The sequence below is a fragment of the Amia ocellicauda genome, chromosome 9, assembly GCF_036373705.1.
Source record: "Amia ocellicauda isolate fAmiCal2 chromosome 9, fAmiCal2.hap1, whole genome shotgun sequence".
Lineage (NCBI taxonomy): Eukaryota > Metazoa > Chordata > Actinopteri > Amiiformes > Amiidae > Amia > Amia ocellicauda.
Window position 1 is genome coordinate 24355204 of NC_089858.1, and position 24725 is coordinate 24379928.

General features: G+C 39.1%; 1 protein-coding gene across 1 annotated transcript in view; it reads left to right on the plus strand.

Moving 5' to 3' along the window:
• pmfbp1 (polyamine modulated factor 1 binding protein 1) overlaps positions 1-24725 on the plus strand; it is a 149379-nt gene that overhangs the window by 52567 nt on the left and 72087 nt on the right. Inside the window, exons 8-9 of the mRNA XM_066713796.1 lie at positions 7116-7262; positions 7792-7881. Coding sequence (XP_066569893.1) covers positions 7116-7262; positions 7792-7881 — 237 coding nt within the window. The remainder of the gene's footprint in view (positions 1-7115; positions 7263-7791; positions 7882-24725) is intronic.

Sequence of the window (24725 nt, forward strand, 5' to 3'; positions counted from 1 at the left end):
TCGCACACAGGAGTTTATATCTCAGCACATTGCTTAATATCTTTTTGTATTCTTTTTATATTATAATAATCAGCACGGTAACCTTATCTAAAAACAAATATGTAAATGTTTCCTCCAGTGCAAAAAACACCTTAAATTAGCATTTCTTGACTTCAACAAAGTTCTTTCTAAAAGGGCTTCAGAATATTCTTTGGTCGAATAACGTATTAAAGGAACGACCTGCAGTCTCAGCACTGGGAGGAGTGTTTTATTATGTTTTTCTACATCATTTAAATCCAGGTCATTAAAAAAAAAGAATGAAAAAATGTTTTGCTCTAGAGCGCTTCCCCTGTATGCAAAGTGCACATTACAGTACTGTTAAGTGATAAGTATTCTGTATGAATTCAGATGCATTTTTGCATGAAAGTGCTTGAGTACAGAGGGGTGGCAGGATTGGGCGGGGGCGGGGGGGTTCAAATCATATGCTGTGACCATATGTGCAGGTTTTTCTATTTCATTAAAACACTTGACAAAATCATTACAATACATTTAAAAATGCAGTACTGCAAATGACAGTTATTTTAACACCTAGCAAAATTGTGAAGTCAAATTATGTGAGTGTTGAACTGGGAGTTACTTTACAGTCTGTAGAGGTCTGCTGTGCTGAGTTTCTAATAAAGATGATCAAATCTCTTTTTATAAATGAAAAGATTTTAACTTGATCTAATTGTTTTCTGGGTTAATGGAGCGACACTTTTGTATCAATTAGGAGGAAAGAAAAAATATTAGGTTTGAACTGCATTACTCACATTGGTGATGTGGACAGAAATGAAATTAAACTGTTATAGATAAAATATTTATAAGTGTTTTCTTTGATTATGAGTACACCAACAAGATCTGAAGCTTTCCTTAAACTATACTCCATCCTTCATCTTTTTATTGGCCATGAAAATTGTATTGCCACCTGGACAGATCATGAAATCCCACTATAAACAGAAAACTATATTTAAAGGGTTAGCCTACGCAAAAGTTTATTTCCATTTGAAAGGGAAATATAACAGTAGATATCTTTTACTGGCATTTTACCTCAGTAGAAACCATGGAGTAAAGACCGAAATCAAAAGATAACAGGAAAACGGCTACCTATAAAAACAAAAAGTGGCCTTGACAAAAAAAAAAAATCATAAAAAGACAACCCTTCAAATGTCAAAGGCATTTTTTTTCCCAACTAGCACTCAACTTGATGCCAATTTCCATTCCACATCAAATCTTTTCATATCAAAGGAAATTGCAGAGACATTTTTGAGAAGCTGGAAGAGATGGGCAGAGCTCTGGCTCAGAATCCTTGACTCAGATGAGGAAACCATCAGAAATGTACAGAAGCAAAATATATGGTCAAATGAATAACAAAGAAGTGTGCTGTGGTCAACTGAAACAGTGCTTGAAGTTTTCAGCCCCAAGGGGGGAACATGTCTGAGGAGAAAAGCAGGCAAGGGTTTGTCCAAACAGTGGTGTAGTTTCCCCCAGTTAAACATTGTGGGAAATAAATAAGACAACAGGCTTTTTAAAACATGCCCTGGCTTCCTGACATTAACCCTATTCAAATATTATGGGTTTGAGTAAAATAATAATGGAATCATGGAAACTCTTGTACTTAAGATTAGCTATTGCTTAGAAACATCTGCAATAAAATAGCCGATGAATCCTATTTTTGAGTAGCCCCATTATTAACCAGTATTATAAGCATGCTCAGAATATCAGCTGTAAGGCATTGCTTCTCCTTAGCTTCTGATTCTCACAGTATTTTTTTATTGTTGTTGTTGCATATAGCAATTCCACATATGCATCCCCATGATATAAAAAGGATATTCTACTGAGTAGCTATTCTGCGTCTTATCAGTGTCTACTTAATTGCTAGACTCCAGTCTGCATTGTATGGAGCCCCCCAGCTCTCCACTTCTTGCCATATATACATTTAATAACTGCACCGTGCTGAGTGAGTGAGAGCGCATTGACCTGTATTAGAAAGTGCTTCTCCAGAGCACCTACATTTGTGAATCAGACTTCTGATCTGAGAAGATACAAGTAGGGAACTTAAAGAACGGGGTCTCAGATGAGAACCTCATCTGGGAAAACACTGTTCAAGGTGCGTCTTATAAACAATGCTAATACATTTGCTATTGGCTTTTCTTTACCTGTAAGGATTGTGGGAGTTGGATCATATATATACATATCTGCAATGTGAAAGGCGTTCTCCTGTGATACAAGATTTGTTTTATGTGCTGGAAAAGGAAAAACACAAAAGGGTTTGAGTAGTATAGGAAATGCATGCGTGATATGCATTCGCTGTAGTTCAGTAACGGGGAAAGAAGAGATGCGGTTTGCGGTGCCGCTGTAGCGGTGCGAGAGCGCCCTCACCATCAGTGCCCGGGCCCCGCAGTACAGTCCAGGCTGAGGCTGCGGCTCTAACCAACCTGACGCATCTTACCATTCAATTATATACCATCGTTGTCTGTGTAGGCAAAATGTCTTCGGTGTATTTCAGTCGTATAAAAACCTCTTCAGTGTATCGACATGCAGAAACGTTGTTTTTTTTAACATGCTTTCTACAAAACCATATACTCTGTTGCAGATGTCTGACCTTGATATATTTTCGCCTTTGGTATGTATTTTTCTTTCCAAATGAAGGGATACTTAGTATCTATAATATCGTAACCAAAAACAACGCAAAAACCTAACAGCAGCAGAAGCCTCACATTATACCACACATTGCACAGTGAACAGTGACGGCAGTATAGGCAACGACAAGCAAATAACTTCACAACATCCTGTACGTGTACGTGACGTCTATTACAAGTGCATATGAATTCAATGATAGTTAACAGAAGGTGCACGATTTATTGCGATTGAATTCAAGAAGTAAATTCTTCTGGATAAAATAAACACGAAAGGTAAATAATTGTTGATTTATTAATTGACGAGTGATACATATATATATATATTCCAATGCGTGTGTTTGTATATATAATATACACATCTATTCAGGTACTTGCATATTCTCTCTTTCGAAGTCACAGTTGTAATGCACTAGGATTTAAGTGGTTGAATTGAATTAAAGGAAAAGCCAATGTGACCCAGGCTTCACAATAAATGGGCAACATGCGTGATTGATTCATTAAACCTTGTGTATCCTGTAGTGTCATGAAACCTCAAAACCAGGGAAATACTCCATTCATGTATGTCATTACACAATGCAACCTTTGAGTAAGGGTCCGCAAATCCAATTGCAGTTGTGCACTCACAAATAAACATCCGATCACCACAATATTATAGCCATGCTTTGTTTGGATGTAAATGTTAGAAGAACTTTTATTCTAGGTTTTCATACCTTTTAAATGCAATTGAACAACTATGCTTGCAAACTACGCACTCTAAATATGTATTGACTTAATATATATATTTTAAAAATAACAATACAAACTAATGTCATCATGTGTCTATTTTGAAAGAGAGTGGCCTAAGTAATGTTCAGCAGTAAGACATGCAAGTCAAAATGTATCAATGCCTGCATTCTGTCTCGTCAGAAAAAGAGGCAATTGTAGTTATAATAACCTAGAATACCTGTTCAGCCTTTAAGGGAAAATAAATCACTGTAGATTTTCCAGCTTGGTAACACATTTGGAAACAAATGTCTAGATGTTGTCGGGTTGATTCGGATTGGTCTTTGGACATGTCCGAGAGCCCTTGCTTGCCAGGCCGCACAGCAGTGGCGCAAGTGCACTTATACCCGATGCCCGTTTGATTTGGTGCTTTTGTGCAGGTACAGAATTTAGAAATACTCTGGCAGCATGTTTGGTAAAAAAACAACACGAAAAAAATAGACGCTGTGCGTTTTTTTCCACTAAACTGTGATGCTGGCATTTGGTGCAACTGGTCCTTCGCTTGCATTATGTCAGTGCAAGTGATAGTTGTAAATCCCATGTCGTTTTAAAATGATCAAACTCTGTAGAGGCTGGTATGAATGAAAATATGCTCTCATGTTGCATATATAGATTTGTTTCTAAACCAACTCGCTGGATTTTCTAATATGAAAAGAATATGCAGGCATTTAAAGTACAAAAGCTTTAGCCTATGGATATACAGTATTAATAAAAGATACAATCTGGAGTAATAATGCATGCATATATCAAACATACACGCATACGTATGCGTTACAAATGACTGTTTGGGAGTGTTTTTCATCGTCAACCCTTCCTGCTTTTTGCTTTGTCTGTCAGGTTCTGCTTTGCACCCTCGCCAGCAGTGCATTCAGCGGAGGTCCATAAGCAAAGCCTTTAGTGCCTATTGTTTTGTGAGACAGACGCTTGTAGGTGATTGACCTCTCTTTCTTCTAAAACGTGACCCACAATTTCAGTGGCCAATTTAGCTTTAGAAAATGGATTTATATAATCCCAGCGGTTTGCTCACAAGCACCACTGAATCACTCCCCTCTAACAATGCATAGAAGAGAGATTGTGAGCATGTCTGGATGTATATTTATCCATCTGTCTGTCTGCCTGCCTATTTGTTTGATATTTTTGTCCCTGTGTGTATAGTAGTTAAATTTTGCCATATGAATTTGTCATGAAAAAATATATAATTCTTTTATCAAACGGAAGCCTTTCCCTTCATTATAAAATGTAATTTCAAAAGGATAAAGAGGATTTTGAATGGCATCTGACAGAATCAAACGTTTTTAAAGGGACCATCTCGATCTCAATACAGCAATGCACAGAACTTGTTAAAAATAGAAAGGGGGGGGTGGGCGCAAAATAAATACATTGGAAAAAAAATAATGAACTTGCTCTTTATTGTACCCCCCTAACCTGACTAGAAACCAAACCTCACCGATTCAATGGAAATTAATCAGCATGTTAAAGTGATTCAAGATCGATGTGCAAGCCTTATCCTGTTATTCCTACAAGATCCCAGACAACTGGGCATTGATTTGCAATATCCCCAAATCTGATCCTGTAATCCTCACTCTCTTATCCTTGTAAAGCAAGTAAATGTGATTGAGGAATGGTTGGAGGTGCACTTATTAACTGTTGAGAAAGTGGGGTTCTCGGTGAACATAAGAGGAGCTATAAATAGTGAGCTGTGATTGTTTTACGATTCACTTTTTGCATTATTATACTCAGAAAAAAGTACAGCATGAGCAAAGCGATATTACAAAATGTGGTGTAAGGAGCTTTTGCTTCACTGGTCCATTTCCTAGGCCTCACAGCCCACAAAGTGAAATCTGTACAAATAAAATAAAATCTGTACAAATATCAACTTCCCCATCAGTAGCCCACAGTGTATTATAAACTGCTGGTAAACATTCCAACCTAGAGCAGCATTCTGAGGTGTGAATGCAGAGACATTTTCCCTGGTGTTAATTCTGAGAGTGTTTGAAACAGGTGGCAGTGTTTTACACTTTAACAGGAAATCACGTTAAGAAATTTAAAAAGCAAACATTCCTTTATGATCTCTACGCATGTATACAATTTTGCAATGAAGCCTAAATGCCATGCATTACTTGATACGATGGGAACAATACAAATCTAGCATGCCATCTAATGATGGGCAATAGAGTTGGAATCTCTGCTGGTGTTCTGTACAATACTGGGCATAGACCTCTGCACCGCTGCTTTCTGTGTAGGACTGAAATTAAGACCCTGGTTTTGGCCCAGCTGGGAGGAAAGGATTTACTGTATGGTAAGAAATGAAGAGCAAGACCAGCTCTTAATGTTTGTCAGTTTCTCAGTCTAGGACATTTGCTGGATTGCTAGGAAATAAGTCTTTAATTTTTTAATTTTTTTATTAACACTCTCATACTCTTACAGGAAGTTGTTCCTTGATTTTTTTAAGCATACACACACATAAGAATCAACTGAGTTTGATGAGCTTTGTAGTGTTCATGACTGCAATATCATGTTTCATCAGCCAGCAGACACTTGCACCATCATGAGGGCTTGATCAGTTACCCATTTCAATTTGACTCACCAATGTTGAAGACCAGTTTTGCTTATTCATGCTTTGGTGTTAATTGTTTAATTATTCACTATGCAAGGGTACTCCATAATCAAAAATAAATTCTGTATTTAGGTATTTAAAAGGGCCCTATATTATATATAAAACTTAGTCTACTTTATTTGCTGTCCAATCTGACTCAATATTTCTTCATTGTAATTTTCCTTTCTTGCACATTTGATTGTTTTCAAATTGATTTCAATTTATATTGTACCTAGAGCTCGGTGAAATAGTAATAAAATATAACTCAGAGCATTTAGGCCTAAATGTAATTAATGAAGAATTAATTTAATCTTATTGGAGATGGAAGAATTTATTTGAATGTATCTTTGAGGTAAATACTGACCTCTCCGACTTGACAATGTTATAGCATGGAGTCTTTTTTTTTTCAAGCTTTTGATCAATATTTCAGCATTTACAAATTATCTTGTAGCTGATCTAGTAGTATTTTATTATTTAAGTGGGGTGTTTTTAGATTCTCATTTGTAAGTGATTCAGTAATGTGTACATGTGCTTTGATTCTGTGGGATGTAGTGTCTGTATTTGTGCGTGGCATATATTGTGGATTTCAGTAGGTATAGTGCGTTTTCTGATGCTTCAGGAGGCAGTGACTGCTCTGTGTGATGTGATCCTCCAGGAGTGTGAGATGGTACTGTGCATTTTTTTAATGCTATATGAAACCAGTTGGCTGCATGTGGTTTGATTCCATGTTAGCGTTCTCTGTTGTACTCAGTGGAGGTGGGGGAAATTGTACCCTCTTGGGCACTGTCTGTGCTGGATGTGTGAAGTGCCCTGCTGTTAAGGAGTTCATGTTGGTGTCAAATGTGTCTACACACTTTAAGGAAATCCTGTAGGAGGCAGAGTTTCAGTGATGTCTGTGCTGCTAGTCTATAACATAAATAGAAGTGCTGGTATTTGAGGTACACGTTACATGAGACGGGATACTAGAAAGAATGTACACATGCTTTTTGTGTGTGCTCTGTGTGTTGTGTATGTGGATTTGTTTATTTGGCACAGGGTGTGCTTGAGAGATCTTATACTAGTATTCAAATGGCGGCTGTGTCTTATGTTCTTTCTCTCAGCTGGAGGAGCGAGAGGTCAAGATCCAGGAGCTGCAGGAGACCATCACAGAACTGCACCAGGAGATCTCCCAGAAGGACTCGGACAAGCTGACCCATTTGCACGAGGTGCATCTCCTGGAGAACAGAGTCAAGGAGCTGAAGCAGCAGGTAACCTACTCGCTGACCACTGCATTCTCACTGTCTGGCCATGGATCACAGTGGATCACATCACTGAACAACTCAAAGGCAACCTTTCCCGTCTATTCCATCCACTGCAATTTTTTATTTGAATATTGGTTGGTGCATTTAAACCATGAAATCATTTGCTGCTAATGAAAGCCGCAAGGGCATCTTGTTGAAATGCACCTGACCCATTACAATATAGGCTTCACGATATCAACAGGAAATTGTATCTGTTGCGTGAAGTTTTTGTAAATTCAAAAACATTGATGTGCCACATGAAGCATTGAACATGATTTACTTCTTGCAACAGCTCATTGGTTCAGCCCTATTTCTAGCCCTTCCTTAAATGAATGTCTGCCTGCCTATGTGCTTTACTCAGCCATGATTTCATGGGTAAACCCCAGTATTAGTGTTTGAAGCCTACTTTGAGTTCACAGGGCACTAGGACATCAGCCAAGCCACCTCTGCAGCTATTATTTATCATGTATCATTAATCTCTTTTCACCTGGTGCAGGTATGGCATTCAGAGGAGACCATTAGTCAGCTGAGGAGGGAGCTGGTTGGGATTGGGAGTGGAGCCTGCAACTCAGCCCAGGGCAGGAGTGTGAGTAAAGCAGGATGTGTGCATATGCATGTGGGTATACGTAAGGCAGATGGAAGGGATGTTGGGGCTCTTGAAGCTTAAAATCTGCAAGATTTGGCGTTGTGTTGGTTGTTTTTGGACAGAATATTCACACCAGAATAGCACTGTGGTTAAGCTTCAATGAAGTCACCACAGTGGAAGCAAGGGCATTCAGTTTGAAAGTCGGAAAGAGAACCCACCAGAACAAAAAAAGGGAAGAGAAGTAATCCTGCAGTGTTCTCTGGAGAAGGAATACTGTGCAAAAATAAGCTGTTCTGCCCCCACCCCCAAAAGAGGAGCCAACTATCTCTTCACATCCACACACAGCTGGCACCTAGCCCAGAGAGGGTGGGAGTCAAATTAATATAATGAATTGTAATATTGTGCAATTTTAATCAAGGAGTAATTCTGCATAATTATCTTCTAATTCCTGGATAAGATTAGATTGCAATTACAGCCGTGGCTAAAAGACAAGAGTTCAAGTGAAAAGCTAAATAGGTCTGCAAATGAAAGCTTCATTCTTTTTTTTTCCCCCTTCTAACATTTCATGTGAAAATATTGAATGAATATAATGAGTAAAATCATCATTCTCATTGTTAAAACATTGAAGTTTGACGACTAAGTAAGAGCAAGGTCAGATTGCTCAGTGGAACGAAATGGCCAGGAGACTGGGCTGTGATGAGGGTGGGAAGAGTTAAGTTTGTATTATAAGATGAAACCTAGAACTGATTTGACCTCCACCTGTGAACTTTTAGCCTCGTAGTACTGAGTGATCTGTCACTGAGTGATGTTGCAGTCAGAGCTGAGGGACAGGGATTCAGTTGAGGGTGCACTTGGAGAAAGAGACAGAGAGAGAGAGTCTGCTGGAGATAGGGGTCCCTGTGTGACGAAATCGAGACAGGTTGTCCTAAAGGATCCTAAGGCTGTGTCGGTGTTGTGGCTTCTGCCTCATGCCCACACCCGCCCTTCCCCCTTTCCCCAACTGCAGCGGAAATGCGTTGAAAAGGAGAGGCAAAGTCACACAACATTAGTTTGGTGGTGGCGGCCGGAGCAGAGAGCCATTACTCTTCTGTGACAGTATCAAAGAGAACAGTGGAGCCGGGCGCGCCTACCCCGCGCTCTCGCTCGCCACGCGCCGCTCACAGGAAATTGCCTCATACTTCAGCGGGCAGGAAGGTGACATGCCTGCGACACCCACACATGTGTCACTTTCAAGAGCTAGGGCCTGGGTGGGACGCAGCTCCCGTGTCAGAGACAAGTTCTGAAGGGGAAAGTGGATAAAACCGAATGAGCTCGGGAAGTCGAGGCGCTGAGTGGACATGTTCCAGGATGGAGCAGGGGAACAGTTTCACCTTGGAACCACAGCAGAGTTTAGTATGGTTTCATTCATGTTCCCAAGAGCTGGGGCTGAAGTTAGCCAATATCAAAGTGGCGGCTTCACTACCGAGTGCTGAACAGTGCCCAGTCACCCCTTTTCATCAGGTTGGGGGTAATGAAACATCCGGTAATGATTAGTAAAGTGGTTGGGCTCAATGGTGAAACCCAAATAGTGAAGCACTCCTATCTCTTATGCTCTTATCAGAAAGGTGGGTTTTGAGAGGCAAATTTACACTCTAAAGCAGTGGAGTGCTGTTGTATATTTGACCTGATGTGTATGACTACAGGAATGAAAAAATCTAGATGTCCTAGCAAATGTTAAGGAAAATTATTAATTCAAGAAGTTTCTGATTGGACAGAGAAAAGCCCTCCTTTTTTTGTTTTCTCCCCCCCCCCTCCAGTTGTGAAATAATGCTCCAGAACATACATATTATGTATCAAGGTACAGAAAGGTGTTATTGGAAGGCTGCTTTTAGTTTTCTTAGTACTATTAGACTTTTATTTGATAATTGTGGTTGACATTGTAGAGGGACATTCTTGTAAAGGAGAATTTTTTCCCCCTCTGTATTTGAATCAAAAATAGACAGATGACAGGTGAACTTTTACGGGAGTCAAATCCGTTTATCATCCAGCAGTCCTCACCCCTAGCCCACCCCATATCCTAGCCCTCTTGAGAAGATGAGTGTTTATTACTATTCAAAACCAGCCTTTGTTGTGATTCTCTCTCTCTTCTCTCGTTCCCTCTCCCTCCCGGTCCCTCTCCCTCGTTCCACTCTCCTTTCATTTTGTACGAAGCAGGGGATTGCTGCAGCCCGCCGCAGTGGTTTATGATTAGGAAAAGAGAGAGAGCGGGCTTCTCGGCAGGGCTTTCTGTTTTATATTCATCAAAAGGGGTCGCTTTGATTTGCAGGTTCTTTGACATGTGACAGCACAGGCTGCAGAAAAGCCGAGTAAATCGTACACTTACTCTGTGCATTTCCAGTTCCCCCACCCCCCCACCCCCCACCTTCCTTTGCAGCCCTGTCTTCCCTTCTTTTGCTATAGCTTATTACTATTATTATTATGATTGCTGTTTTGGGGTGTTGTTAATATTGTTGTTGTTAATATTTTCAATAACGTTCCCAGACTCGGTGACCTGCAAAATTGCCATTCCTTCCAAGACTCCCAGGAATGGAAAACAGTCAGGCAGGTGCTTTTCAGTTTGTTTTTTAATGGAGACAGATATTTTTTTTGTAATCAAACCCTGATCTCACAAAATGGGTGACTATATATTTTTTGTGGCTGAACCTTAGCAGTTAAATCAGAGAAGGATTTTGTACCTAAGCTTTAAGATTTATACTTTATAAATAATGGAGACTACCCATCATGCCTTTCTCCAGAGTTGTTTGTGTATTTCAATCTGTTGCAGTGCTGAAAGTTAATATTGTAGGTATCCTCCCACCTACAAAGGGCATGTGGAAACCAAAGCTTACACTGAAGTGCAAGGAGACATTTTAAGGGTTAAATTAACTGTTTTTGATGGTTTAGATAAACCTCATTGTCTTAGTTGTACTTGCAGTGGTACTAAGGTTTACATAATTGTTGAAAAGCTAGCCCTTTGTAAACTGATCAACAAGAAAGTACCAAAAGAGTCAAAAGAGCCTGACTGACTGAGTCTGACTGAGTAACACCTCTGATGGGATAGAGTTGAATTCATGGTTGTGGACACCTTTACTGTTTCTGTCCCGGCTCCTGCATGAGCCTTGTGCTCGGTGTGATTGGTCTTTTGCTGGAACCTGTGCACAGCACCAGTGGCCAATGCTATCCCCTCGGTATGGAAACAAGTGCTGTGGTTTAAGTGTTAAAACCCCATGGCTCAGGGGAGCTGGGGTGTTGTTGGGAAATGGTAATAATCCAACTCCCTGGAGACTCGGAGCTGGCTATGAATACTGACAATCCCTCAAATTAAAGCCAGAGAGAGGATGAACACAGCTTGCACATGTGGTTTCACTTGTGGTCCAATGGGGTGTCCCTAAGTGTCTTGTCTCAGAGCTCTTTCTTTACATTACATTTCAGCTGCCTCTTTAGACACTTAGCTATTTTTTTATTTTCTGTTTTTGGTTTTCTGTTTTGGCTGCAATGCTTGCTAGAAATTGCTGCACAACATTGAATTATGCATTTGAATTATTTGTGCTTTCATTTCCTTTTGCACTAGAAAGATTGAGGACAACAATCTTTGAAATTGCTGGAAACACCACACAATTATACTATATAAATATATAACTCTATATCACTCTCACAGATGTATGATATGTATAAATCTTTAAGGGCTGGAAATAAATATGATGCTTCATATAAGTGTATATTTTCTGAACCCTTATACATTTTAAGAAACATTTACATTGGTGTAGAAGAGGCAGATCTCACTTCAGACTCCCGCAAAGACATCACTCTGAAGCCACTTGATAGAAGTTGCTACATTGTTTTCACTGCTCAGCTTCACTAAGATTTTAAAGGATAAACTTACATTGTTAATTTTTATCTCCAGCCTGAGATGCATCTTAAATGTGAGCTGATCTCAGTCTACAGTACGATTCCAGCTCTGTGGTTTCAGTGAATGTTGTTGCTGGTCTTCAGCTGTCAGGTTTCATTTGTCAAGTTTGATAGGAACCATCATAATTCTTTAACAAAAGAAAGAAATACTTGATATTTAGAAAAACATATTAGAATACATGTGAATTACTTATTTTAAACTAATATTTTCATATATATATATATATGTCTGTATATCTAATTTATATTTTATTTTAGTCATGAGAACCTTTTGCTGCACTTCTGGTCTGGTTTAGTCAATGTGACTCAGTCTGTGATGCCCTAACCTAAAATCACACACACACACTCTGATACACACACCCAGCCCTCTTCTCTAAACAGTGTACCTGTGGCCGCACTGAGCTCAAACAACACACGCGCTGTTTGAACAGCAACAGTGGGCATAGGGGAGCTGGCTGAGGAGGAAATTAACAGTGTAAATTATTAAAGCAATTTCCAACTTCGCAAACATTGCTGAGAAAACGAAGCGGTAGTGAGTATGTGTTCTGTGGGGCTCCTTCGAGACTGGCTGCTTCAGTATCCCTGCAGTGGCTTCAGCAACAAGGTCACTCACACCCCAAGGTTAACCCTTGCAGAAGGGAAAGATTCCCTTTGTGAAGCTTCATGTATTTCAAGCCTTCAAATCTGAAAAGGCTTTATATACACATTTAACCATACTGGGCTTCTTGAAATCAGTTTTGCACTGTTAGAAACTAAATGGTGCAAAACCAGATCAGCTATTGCTAGCTTGAAAGTGACATTTTTCAAAATTGCAGCAGCTCAGTTGTGATGAAAGGTTGATATGCAAGACAAAATGTATATAGCAATTATAAATGCTATATACGTGTTATACATGTACTGTAGTCCTCTGCTTATATTAGACAAAACTAAAGTAATATTTTTCTGTCCGGTTGTAGGCATCAAGGTTTCCCCTGCTTTTGAAAATCAATCTGTGACCTAAAAGGTCATTCACAATCAAACATATTGTACTAACCATTGCCTTAGAAAATTACTCTGCAAAAAAGCAATGTTTTCTGCAAGTTAATAAAAGCTTTGAAAACTTGAACCTAAGAAAAATGAGTTGCGTGCTGTTTGCGGACCAGAAAACAAGTTTGGTTGAAAAATTATATTCAGGGCGCTATTAGACTGCCTACCTGAAGGTTATGGAAGTCTGATTGCGTCTGCCTGTGCTCTCCTCCCGCACACAGTGATGGAGTGTTATTGGTAGAATGTGGTTTTCTATTTTAAGGTCACTGCTTTATGCAGTATGGTCAGTGAGTCCCGCATGTATGAATTTGAACAAATGGCTGTAATGGACCTTCAGTGCACGTCAAAACATTTCAGAGCAGCTAACTACCAGTTACACGGTTTAATTTGTGCTGTTTACTTGGTTGACTAAGCATTGCTATGCATTCGCCACCTGCCTTTCGCTCTGCTTCAAGTGGCACATAAAAAAAAATAAGGATATTTTTTCTGAAGCCTTGCAAATATTCCCCTTGTGTCAAAAAGTTAGTTTTTCTTCTTCTTTGGCTGAGACTTTCAGTTACTTTTAGATTACTCAAAAGTTTAAACTTTGTATCTTTTTAGAAATACAAGACTGGCTTCCCAACTGTTTATCAGTGCCAACAGCAGGGTTTGTGTGTAGGAGACGGGAAGCATAGTTTTAATATACAATGCCATATAATATGCCTGCCTTCTCTATACCATTCACAGGTGGTTCAGACTGTGTTAGAGGGTTTTTCCTTCCATTAATATTCATATTGATTAGCAATACAAATCTGTCCATCTGTCCATCATTTATTCACTGGTCTATTTGTTTGTGTATCTGTGTGTGACATCTGTTTGTTTCAATTGTACAAATATTATATTGATAAGCTCTGAACATACAATTGTACTGAGGAGAGAAATTAAGCTTCCCCCCCTTCAAATTTTCAATGTTTTTTCTTTATTTATGATTTATGAATGTATAGTGTCACTGGCATATCCTGCTGAGCATTTGTGCATGTATTGCTCTTCTGAAGTCATAGTTTTTGATCCTGTACTTGACATAGACAGTTCTCACCGGCAGTCCTGTCTTTGTTGTGTCAGTAAATATCTCTGACAGACTTTAAATGCTAACAAAAGTGAGGAAAAAGGTATTGCATTCAATACTGGTCATCAGAAAATGAATGTACGGCTTATAAATCACAATGAATCACCTTTGCCAGCAATAGAAATAAATACCACCATAGAATAGGAATGTAGTTTGTAATTTGAGTTATTTTTGTGTTAGCTAGTATGTTGTGACAATAGATGAATGGATTCTTTGAGTCTTTATGTAGCCAAAAGAAAGATAGCTCAGAAAATTGCCTAATATTTTAACACCTATTGTGCTGTTAATGTCTTTGTTGAAACTTGCTAGATTTTTATTTTATATTTATGCTTCATCTCTGAGAAACACTTTTAGCCACCTCTTTCAGTCCTCCAGTACCTTTTTTTGAAAAATATTATTAGCTTCCTCAAGTCAATGTTCCAGTTCTCTACTAGGATTTGATCTGGGCTTTAGCTGGCTGTACAAGCCAAGGTCCAGCACTTTCCTGCGTTCACAACTGACCGTATGGAGAATGGAAGTTGAAACTTGTTTCTTTACCAATGACTCCTGCAGATAGACAGATATATACATGCATCATCATCATCGTCATTATTATTTTTAATATGTGTCCAGTCTGTTTGTTTATATATTTCTAGTGTCTAGGTTTTACAAAAATGTGCTGGTGGCAACGGAGATTGGTCTTATGTGTCTGCGTCGTGTTGTGTTTTTTTTCTCTCTCTCTCTCTCGTGCTCTCGCTCGCTCCTTGGTCTCACTGTGGACGTGATTTTATTTTGATGAGGTGGCTGCGGCTGGCGCTGCTCTTGTCTTGTTGAGATGCTGATAGCTGCCTCGCATCCCGTCGCTTTCCCAATTTGACAGCTGATGGGATCTCAGATGAAATGTCTGCAAATCTGAACTGCCAGTGATAGATATAACAATCTCATTTCTTTCTCCCTTTCTTCTTTCTCGAACACCGCCCCCCCACCACTTTTTTTATTTTCCTTTTTTATTTTTTTGGTAGTTAACTGCCTCTCTTGTGCTTGTGTGCGCACTTTTTTTCCCTCTTTCTCAAATGTATTCAGTCGTCACGCATCAGACACTGCGGCAGGAGGATTAACAGGGAATGGTAGAGTCATCAGTTGCGTAGCTGTAATGTGCCTCCTTCCTGTCTTTGCTGTACGATGAGTTCAAACCTGATGTCTGTGTCTAAACCTAGTTATTTACCACCCCTTCTCCCTTTCATATTTAGGCTTGTTCAGGGATTTTAGCCATATATTTGTTTCCCCATTGTATATCAGGATGTTACTGTTAGGAAAAATCTCTTAAGGAAAGGACTATTTTGACGCAAACATGACACCCAGCCTCCCTCCATCAACATTTGTTAAAATTACACTTGCATTTGAAGATTACTGCTGAGTTTTTGTACCTTTGTATAACAAACAAATAAATGCCTTCTTCTGTAAGCATGAGCAATACAGAGGATTGAATCAAACACAAATGACCTGAATATAACATCCTCTGTGTAGTTATTTCTCCTGCATGGTCTAGTTTTAGTAGATGATTTACCAAGATTTAACTTCCCACTAGTCGAAGTGGCGCTGTGTGTAACCATATTGCCAGCTCTCAGATGGAAACCTTTTGACATGCTGAGAGGTTAAGGCAGATTAGATAGCCTGCTTTATGCTTGCTATGTTTCAGATCACCAAAATCAAACAAGTATTAACAACAATTTGTGAAGTTTTAGAAGACAGATGCAAAGTGTTAGTGGGAGGTGTGGCTCAGGACCACATTGGGATTGGGTTTTGCTGAGAATAGGGAAGCAGGCCAAGCCAAGTAGACAAGAGGCAGTGCACACAGAGCTGAACCTGAGCTGACACTATAATATGAAATCTTACTGGCATGTATGAGTCGCAGCATTGCTCTGATTTGCTGACGTCAGAGACCTTAATCTCTAGCACTGACTCGCCATCATTCATATTTTCAATGCAAAACCCTGCAGGTGAATACATATTCTCGGTAAAGAAAGAAACTGGTAAACAACACCGCAGAAGTGTTGTGCACGTAACTATGTGGTCGCCAGTAATTTGTTTTTTCCTTTTACACCTTTGTTAAACGGAAGTGATGTCTCAGAACTATAATAAATCAGACAGCTCTTATGTTGCAAGAAAAACTGTGTGAAAATCTTTTTGTAAAGATTAGTTACAATGCTATCTTTATTGTGTGATAGTATACCAGTGCATTAGTGAAGATAGACCTATTCACTTGTTTGGAAATCATTCAAAATTCTACCATAAATTGAGAAATTTCGCCAAAGCAACAAGGGATATTAGAACAAAAGGGGAGCTTGATAACGTAACTGATTGCATTTCATATATTGTTTTGTCAGTAACCAGACCTTGAAGATGTTTCAGTTCCAAACAGATCAGCACTTGATTAAAAGATCAAACACTTAATTTAGTTTCATATTGATGAACTTAAAGATGTACAAGAGTGAGCTACCATACTGATATATGAATACATGCAAAAATGAAACATGCTGCTGACTTTGTTTTGTTGAAACATCCAGCTGAAGGCTATTTGAACGTAATTAATAGTTCGTTTTACACATTATACAGAAGTATGGTAGGCAAGGTTCTCCGTTAGCTGCACAAACCAAGACACCATGATCAGAAGTATCTGCCCTTCTGACTTTAAAGGAGTACCTTTCAGTCTCTAGTCTTACTGATATATTTCCCTAGATGCTGCAGTTTTGAGGGACATTTCTCAAAATGGCATTTCATAACAGTACACTCTCTCATCCTTATCGCAAGGGCCTGAAACCTTCCCAAAACCTACTCTCATGGCAGTGAAACATTGCCCACAGAATGCTATGTCATATAGTTAGGGTGAACATATATGCGGTCTGTTTATCTAACCAATGGTCCATCTGTCTCACGATTATCCATCCTTTCATCTATGCATGTATTGAACGGGTGTGAGAGTTTCAGCCCAATACGCATTTTTGTTTTATTATCAGCACAATTCCAAACAGGAAAAATAAATGACATTAATAAAGGAAGGGATTGAGTTATTTGTAATTAAATTAGGTGTGCACAGTTTACAGAACACATTACTTGTGCACCTGTTGTCCATCTTAATTTTCAATTCAAAGTGTGTGTCTGTCTGGTATATCTGTATGGGTTTTTACATCCTAAACCAGGGACATTTTCTTCCTTTTCTTTTCTCTTGCTTTCAAATCTTCCTACCACACAATCAAAGACCTGAACCTATGCGTGCACACACTGTAATTACACACACACACACTCTGTAGTTAGTCAGACAGACGGTGCTCTGTGAAATAATAGCAGTTCTTCCAATTCTCCTGTGTGTTGACGCTCGGTGACAATGGCATTCATTTTCAAAGGCCGCATTACTCTATCAGATGAGGGACAGTGCTTCAGCTTCGGTTTTATAACGAGCCACTGTGGCAGATCCAGGTTTAGTATTAAAGGCACATCTCTTCTTTTAAAGGTAGTAAAGCATGTTCGAATGCTGTGAAATGTTTACAGCGTACTCATTGCTTTTTGCTGCTGAGCCCAGCGCCCTGGAATATTACTGCGGGTTCTCTCTAATCACACATCCTGGGTCATCAATCAACAGGGGCACTGCTCCCCAACTTAGTACAGTATCCCTCACTGCAACAGACTATACACAATCGTAAGAGTCATGCAGTCTCCATCCCAAGGTAATTTCTAAAGCATTCCCATAATGATGATGATAATACTATCTAGTTAAGCATTTTTCCATCCTTCATATTTGCATCAGGACCCACAAAGATATTGATTTTTTTTTTTGTACAGCTGCTCCCCCATAATCAAACACTCCATCATAAAAATCTGTGTAAGATGAAAATGAAACTAGTTGCTATCGAACGCTTCAACCCCTGTTGCCTTCAGTTCAGTAATGTTGTATTGAGAGATCAGACTGCATGTGGCGTGTTAAATAAATAAATAAAAATATAATAATTAAAAAGCAGTGCAGAATTAAAGGTGACTGAGCCCGATTGAAATTGCTTCAATAACAAATTGGATTTATTTCGTATTCAGAGAAAAGATCATCTTTGCCACCAAAGTATCCATCCTCGGACTGGCGGAGCTGTTAAACATGAGAACTATGAAGTGAACTAAAATCAGCTTTACCAGCAGTGGTGTGTTTTTTTCCTTCCTTGTTGTTGAGTTTTTAGTATTAATGTTATTGAATGAGAGTTTATCCTAAGCTGTGCAGCTGTGAGGGACTGATTTGAAATAAATTCAGGGGGATTGCAGTCACACACAATCATCGCATTGGATTAAAAAGTTCTTGTGATTTTAAGCACTCAACTCCATTGCCAAAATCAATAAAGAAAGTCAATAGCTGGACCTACCGCTGGTTTCCACTAACCACTAAGGCAACTCCATACAGCCCTTAAGGCATGTACAGCCCTTACTTACAGTTTATACAAACTACCTGGGGTTAACCAGAGATTTCACTGGCCTTATCTTAATGCCTTTTTATTTGTTTATTTATTAAAGAGAACTGTCCTTTGCTGTTTGTTCCGCTCTCCTTCAGGTAGCTATTCCTAACGGATATGTACAGTGTTATTGATAGATATTTTTGATGGCAAGAACAGGTAGCGCAGAGAGCCCAGTGTGCAACTAGGTATGAAAGAAAAGAAAATTAAAATAAAAAAAAAGATATTTGAATGCGGTACAATAAACGTCTCTGCTGTAGATATTCTTAGTGCGTGCAGGTTCATAAATCCCCAAATATTTCATCAGTTCTTTTACCCAGGAAAAAATATGAAATTATGCTTTCAAAAGCTTTGCAGTTTTACATTAATGAACATGTGGCCTTGATTGCTCTCACACACTTGATCAACATTATTATTATTGTTAATAGTTTAATTTATTTTACTGAGCAGCCAATGTGGGTAGAAATGGACTTCACAAGCATTTTCTCTAACTGATTATAAAAATAAAAGCTGATTGCGTGAACAGTAACAGGCCAGTAATCAAATTAAGTCTCATTTTGTTTCTAAAATAAGAGACATTACTTTCTTGCTGCTAATTCAATATCACTAAATAAAATCAAATGTGATACTAATGGGATGCTTTATGCAGCAGATTAACCCCTCTGGAACCAGAACATTTAAACAACAGAAATTCTGGTAATAAATACTTATGTATAATTTATTAATAGAATTGAGGGATACTGTCCTAAACATTCAACCGAAAAGATACCCAGAGCTGCCCTGTCGGCCAAGTTTGCACCTTCTTCCGAATGCACACACAAACAAATACAAAAGATGAAGAGAGAAGAAATATGCTGCTGTACTGCATAAGACAAGTGTCAGCGTGTCCTCTTCGCTGGCCATAAAAATTAATTAAAGAAAAGGAATTTTTATTGCACTCTGCCGGTTGAACATGAGCACCCGGCTGGTGCTTAATAATAGCCTTTCCTGGGGCTGCTGTCAGGAGGGAAGGAAGATGGGGGCCTGGGAGACCTGAATCATGTGTGTGGGTGTGTGCCTGTGTGTGTGTGTGTGTGTATCAATGTGCATCACAAGCGCTCTGGATCTCACTTCTGGAACTTAACCGGACAGTAAAATACAAATGCACAGGAGTATATTGCGGTACATTTGTCCCATGGCTGGTTCTGACAATATTTCTCATTGATTGCTTTTATTTATGATTAAAATTGTACTTTTCTTTCATATTTACAATTGCCATGGCTACAGGAGCAATAGAATAATATGACTGTGTGTACAAGATTCTGTATCAGATTTAATAGTTTTTAAAAATGCAGTTACAAGTCTTATGAAGTGGCTGATACAGCTTATACATTTAGTTTATATAGTAGCTGATTTTGGATCAAACCTTTATTTTGTGAGACTGGCTATATCTTTTACATTTTCATTTTTCTAATTTCACTTCCACGCTGCAAAAGAAAAACATTTCAGATCTTGCTCTGCAAAAGACAGGAGGGATTTGAATAGGAATTGGCTGTTTTGCAGAATGAAGCTCTTTTCTCACAGGCACTGAGTCATTATGCTTTTTTCACTTGGCAACTTTCAAAAGAAAGCGTGAGGGTGAAACACACAAGCACACACGCACACTGGCGAGGAAGGGGTAATTGGGGAAAATATAGGTTTATTACTTTTCATGTTATGTTTTTGTGCACCCTGTACGCATCTGGTGTATGGATGCGATGGAAAAAGACAGATTTTATTTCTAGGTTTATGTGCGAGTTCAGTTTTAATTACTAGAACAGCTCGGCAATAAACGAAGAAGGGAAAAGAGAGGGAAGATCGGGAGCAGAGCAGCAGTAAAGGATGCATTAAGCAATTAAAGCTAGGGACCGCAGAAATGAAATGATGCGGTGATTTTTCCAGTAATTGCCTTAGCTATCACTTGTGATCACAGGGGAGCGAGCAGGAGAGGGGCGAGCGGCAGCGATAAGCTTTACATCAGCATTTTATACTGACAGACACCTTTAGTACACACTTGCACACACACAGGCTTATACTGTACTCGCCTGCGCTTAACACACATGCAGGCACAGACACGCTCACCCATATGCTGGTATAATTATGCATGCTATGTATGCATAAATATTTTATGAAGAACACATCAGTTAACACCCTGCAGTATTTGTGAGCTTGAATGGTGGGATTATGTTAAAAGTGCTCGCAGGTTCATCTATGATTTATCTCATGGTATAGTGATTCTGCAGTGTGTTTCACAGTTAAAAGCATTTGTCTCGCCTGTCTATTTGAGATAAGATACCAAAATTCTCCAGCAAGCTATGAGCACATGCCTCATGCTACACCAGTCTTAGGAGAAGCCAGACAAAGATGTGTATATATTTTTAAAAAATAGCAATATAAAAATGGCCTTTGTTTTTTTGTTTTTTACACTACACTCCAGTCTCTGTTTTGCATGCATTAAGTACTAGATGTTCTTGCACAGATCTTGTTTATCTTTAAGATGAACATGATTCCAAATGTTATTTCCATAGAGAGGGGGAGAGAGAGAGAGTGAGAGAGACTACAAATGTACTGTATTAATCTGAATGCGATAAACCTTGTTTCCGGGAAGCAAACCTGTAAGGCTGTACTGACTGTAAGGGTGTGATTTATGCAGATTTATGCTGGTGCAGTAATATTAAACAGTTTGGGGCAGGGGCTTCTTTGATTGCAAACACCAGGAGTGTGGGGAGGCTGGGGGTTTATGTAACAGGCAGTGACCTGGAAAGTGCGCTCAGCAGACACCTCATTTAATTTAATACATTGCTGCAGCAGTGGAAAGCACTAGAAAGAGGGAGATAATCAAGCGCTCTGTTCCTTATAAATGTGCGCTGAGATGACATGGAAGAAATTGGATTTGAAAACAGCAAAGCAGAGCAAAGCGGAGCAGAACACAATTGATTCCACTCAAGTGATCGCCCCTTGATAAGGATTTTTTTTTTTTTTACAGGAAAAAGAAAAGCTGATGAGTTTCCACAAATTTAATTGTGACGCACAAAACAAAAAGTACTAATTTCTGCTTATATGATCATGATGTTTTTGCTACTGGTCATGCAAAACTAGCAAAAACTTAAAGATTAAATAAAAAAATGCTTTTATTGTTTCTCATGTCTTTCTGTTATTCATATTTCAGTTTTAATTAATTTAAACAAAGAAAATATGACTGCATCCTGAAAATAGACCTCAATTATTTATATTTTTTTGTGTGTGTTAACAACTAACTATGGAAATGTAATTTTTTTCATTACATTATCTTAAAACCAAACAATTGGTATTTTTTAGTTAATTAATATAATAATAATAATAATAATAATAATAATAATAATAATAATAGTGTCTTAACAGAATGAAAATAGTGTTTAATTGTCTTCCTCTGTCCTCCTCAGTTGTGTACCTCTATCAAGCCTCACTAATTTAGTTATGACTAGAAAAGTCTGACCTATGTGGACACGCTAAAGTGCACAGAGCTGTTGCCTATTGACTCTCAATACAAGTTTGCTTGCTTGAGCTTGCAATCAGTTTCTCTGTCTCTGTGGAGATGCAGAGTTCAGCTGTGAAAGCCCCACACCTTCTGATGGCTTTAGGAAATCAGCTAGTCTTTCCTGAGGCATGGGAGGAGGGAAGAAAGGAAAACATCAAGCTGGAATTGTGCAGACAGCACTGAGGAACAATCTGTGGCATCACTAGTTTCAAGTGCAAAACCTTGAATCAAATCATAGGATACTTGGGACCAGTAAATCACTCTCTCTGGGTCCGTATAGAACTATTAAAATTCATCAGCTAGGCGTGTAATGTCTATCTTATGAGGCTGTTTTTATTATTAACCAATAATGTCCAGAATGTTTTTAATCTGCGTTGTAACTTCCTGTCTAGGTAGGGTCTCCATGCTTTACAAAGCTGCCATAGGGTGGGAAATCCCGTTGCTTAAAGAGCTATGAGGTGGGACACCTGGTTCTTGTTGGTCAGAGTGCTCAATTTAAACTTGTGCATGGTAAAAATGAGGGTTAACATTTGGAAGCTACCAGGAATGCCAGGTATTAAGTGTTAATTAAGACAGCCATAACCAAGGAAATGAAGAGAAAGAAATAAATAAATTAATATCACTCAACTTTGAACCACCTCCACTCTTTCAAAGATCAGTAGCTGGTGACATCACGGATAAAACTCGCTAATGAAGTAAGTGGAAAGTATTGAGAGATACAGATGCAATTTAAATTGAAACCAGTAGTGAGAGTGCTGTTGGGATTGTTTTGGGGGCACTTCAGCAATCCCGTCTCAGAACGATGACTCACACTGTGAAATTCTTATTATGGAAACCTACTTTACAGCTTGGGAGTTTTTTTTTGTTTTTTTTTCCCGCTCTTCTCCCCCCCACCATTCACAGCTGTCAAGCTTCAGTCTCTCACATGTTCATCAAACTTCCACATCACATGGAGACATTTATTTGTACAAAAGCACACTGGTGCTAAACATCCAGATCAAGGTGTTTCAACATTGACATGTGTGACTGGGAGAATAGTGTTTTGATCAGATCAGCTAGTGCAGTCAGTGGATTATACTGAACCAGGCGCTTCTACCACAGCTCAGTCGGAGCCCATCCGAATCAGGGCCGCTGCTGCGACTGAGCTGTGGTAGAATCGCCTGGTTCAGTGTAATCCACTGACTGGCTTTATTCCATTAATGAGGGAAAAGTTTGAGCACAAGCTTCCAATGTGCCATTCCCGGAAAGACAGTCTAGCGTTCTGTCCGGCCCTTTCTCTGTATGAACGCGCCTGTGTAACCTTTTCAGATTTGTAATCATCCCACCAAAACATGTCTGAGCAGGCGAGGGTGGTGTTGAAGGGGATCTTGCCTGTGTCTAATTGTAAGAGGTCACTGCATTGTTACTTGGGACAAATCCCAATCAGCATAATCCCCTTTTGTGTAGGTTATTAATTACTGTTAACATTACAATCTTGCTGATTCAGGGGGCTTGTTTTGCATACGTAGCCTCCCACAAAACAACATGCTGCTCGCTCTCCACCACCATAAATCCTTGAATCGTATCAAAGCCAAAGAGTTGGCTAAGCGTGTTTTTACCTTGTGTTTAATTTATTAAGCTTTTTATCTGGAAGACATACAGCCCCACAATGTGTTGACAATATTAATGGAGCAGTGTGTCTCACATGGCAGCTGGTATGTAGATTTTTGTAATGTCTTTCAATGACGTGTGATCAGGGAATAATAGTGATTATGAAGATTTCTTAATTGCTAAGAACACCTGATGTCCAATTCTGTTTCAAAAACAGTGATAATGGGTTTTAGTTGTTGTATTCAATCTCAGTTGTTGTATTTAAGTCATAGTGTTAGCTAAAAGTAATGTTGCTGTGTTTCTGGAAATACTATACATTTCTACCCTTATACAATTGTTTGGTTTTTCTGTGATGAATACAGAGATATTATATATAAGGTATATAAATAATAATACATATATTATTAATATATATAAGGTGTATATATATACAGTGAGGGAAAAAAGTATTTGATCCCCTGCTGATTTTGTACGTTTGCAAACTGACAAAGAAATGATCAGTCTATAATTTTAATGGTAGGTGTATTTTAACAGTGAGAGACAGAATAACAACAAAAAAATCCAGAAAAACGCATTTCAAAAAAGTTATAAATTGATTTGCATGTTAATGAGGGAAATAAGTATTTGATCCCCTATCAATCAGCAAGATTTCTGGCTCCCACGTGTCTTTTATACAGATAACGAGCTGAGATTAGGAGCTCTCTCTTAAAGGGAGTGCTCCTGATCTCAGCTCGTTACCTGTATAAAAGACACCGGTCCATAGAAGCAATCAATCAATCAGATTCCAAACTCTCCACCATGGCCAAGACCAAAGAGCTGTCCAAGGATGTCAGGGACAAGATTGTAGACCTACACAAGGCTGGAATGGGCTACAAGACCATCGCCAAGCAGCTTGGTGAGAAGGTGACAACAGTTGGTGTGATTATTCGCAAATGGAAGAAACACAAAATAACTGTCAGTCTCCCTCGGTCTGGGGCTCCATGCAAGATCTCACCTCGTGGAGTTTCAATGATCATGAGAACGGTGAGGAATCAACCCAGAACTACACGGGAGGATCTTGTTAATGATCTCAAGGCAGCTGGGACCATAGTCACCAAGAAAACAATTGGTAACACACTACGCCGTGAAGGACTGAAATCCTGCAGCGCCCGCAAGGTCCCCCTGCTCAAGAAAGCACATGTACAGGCCCGTC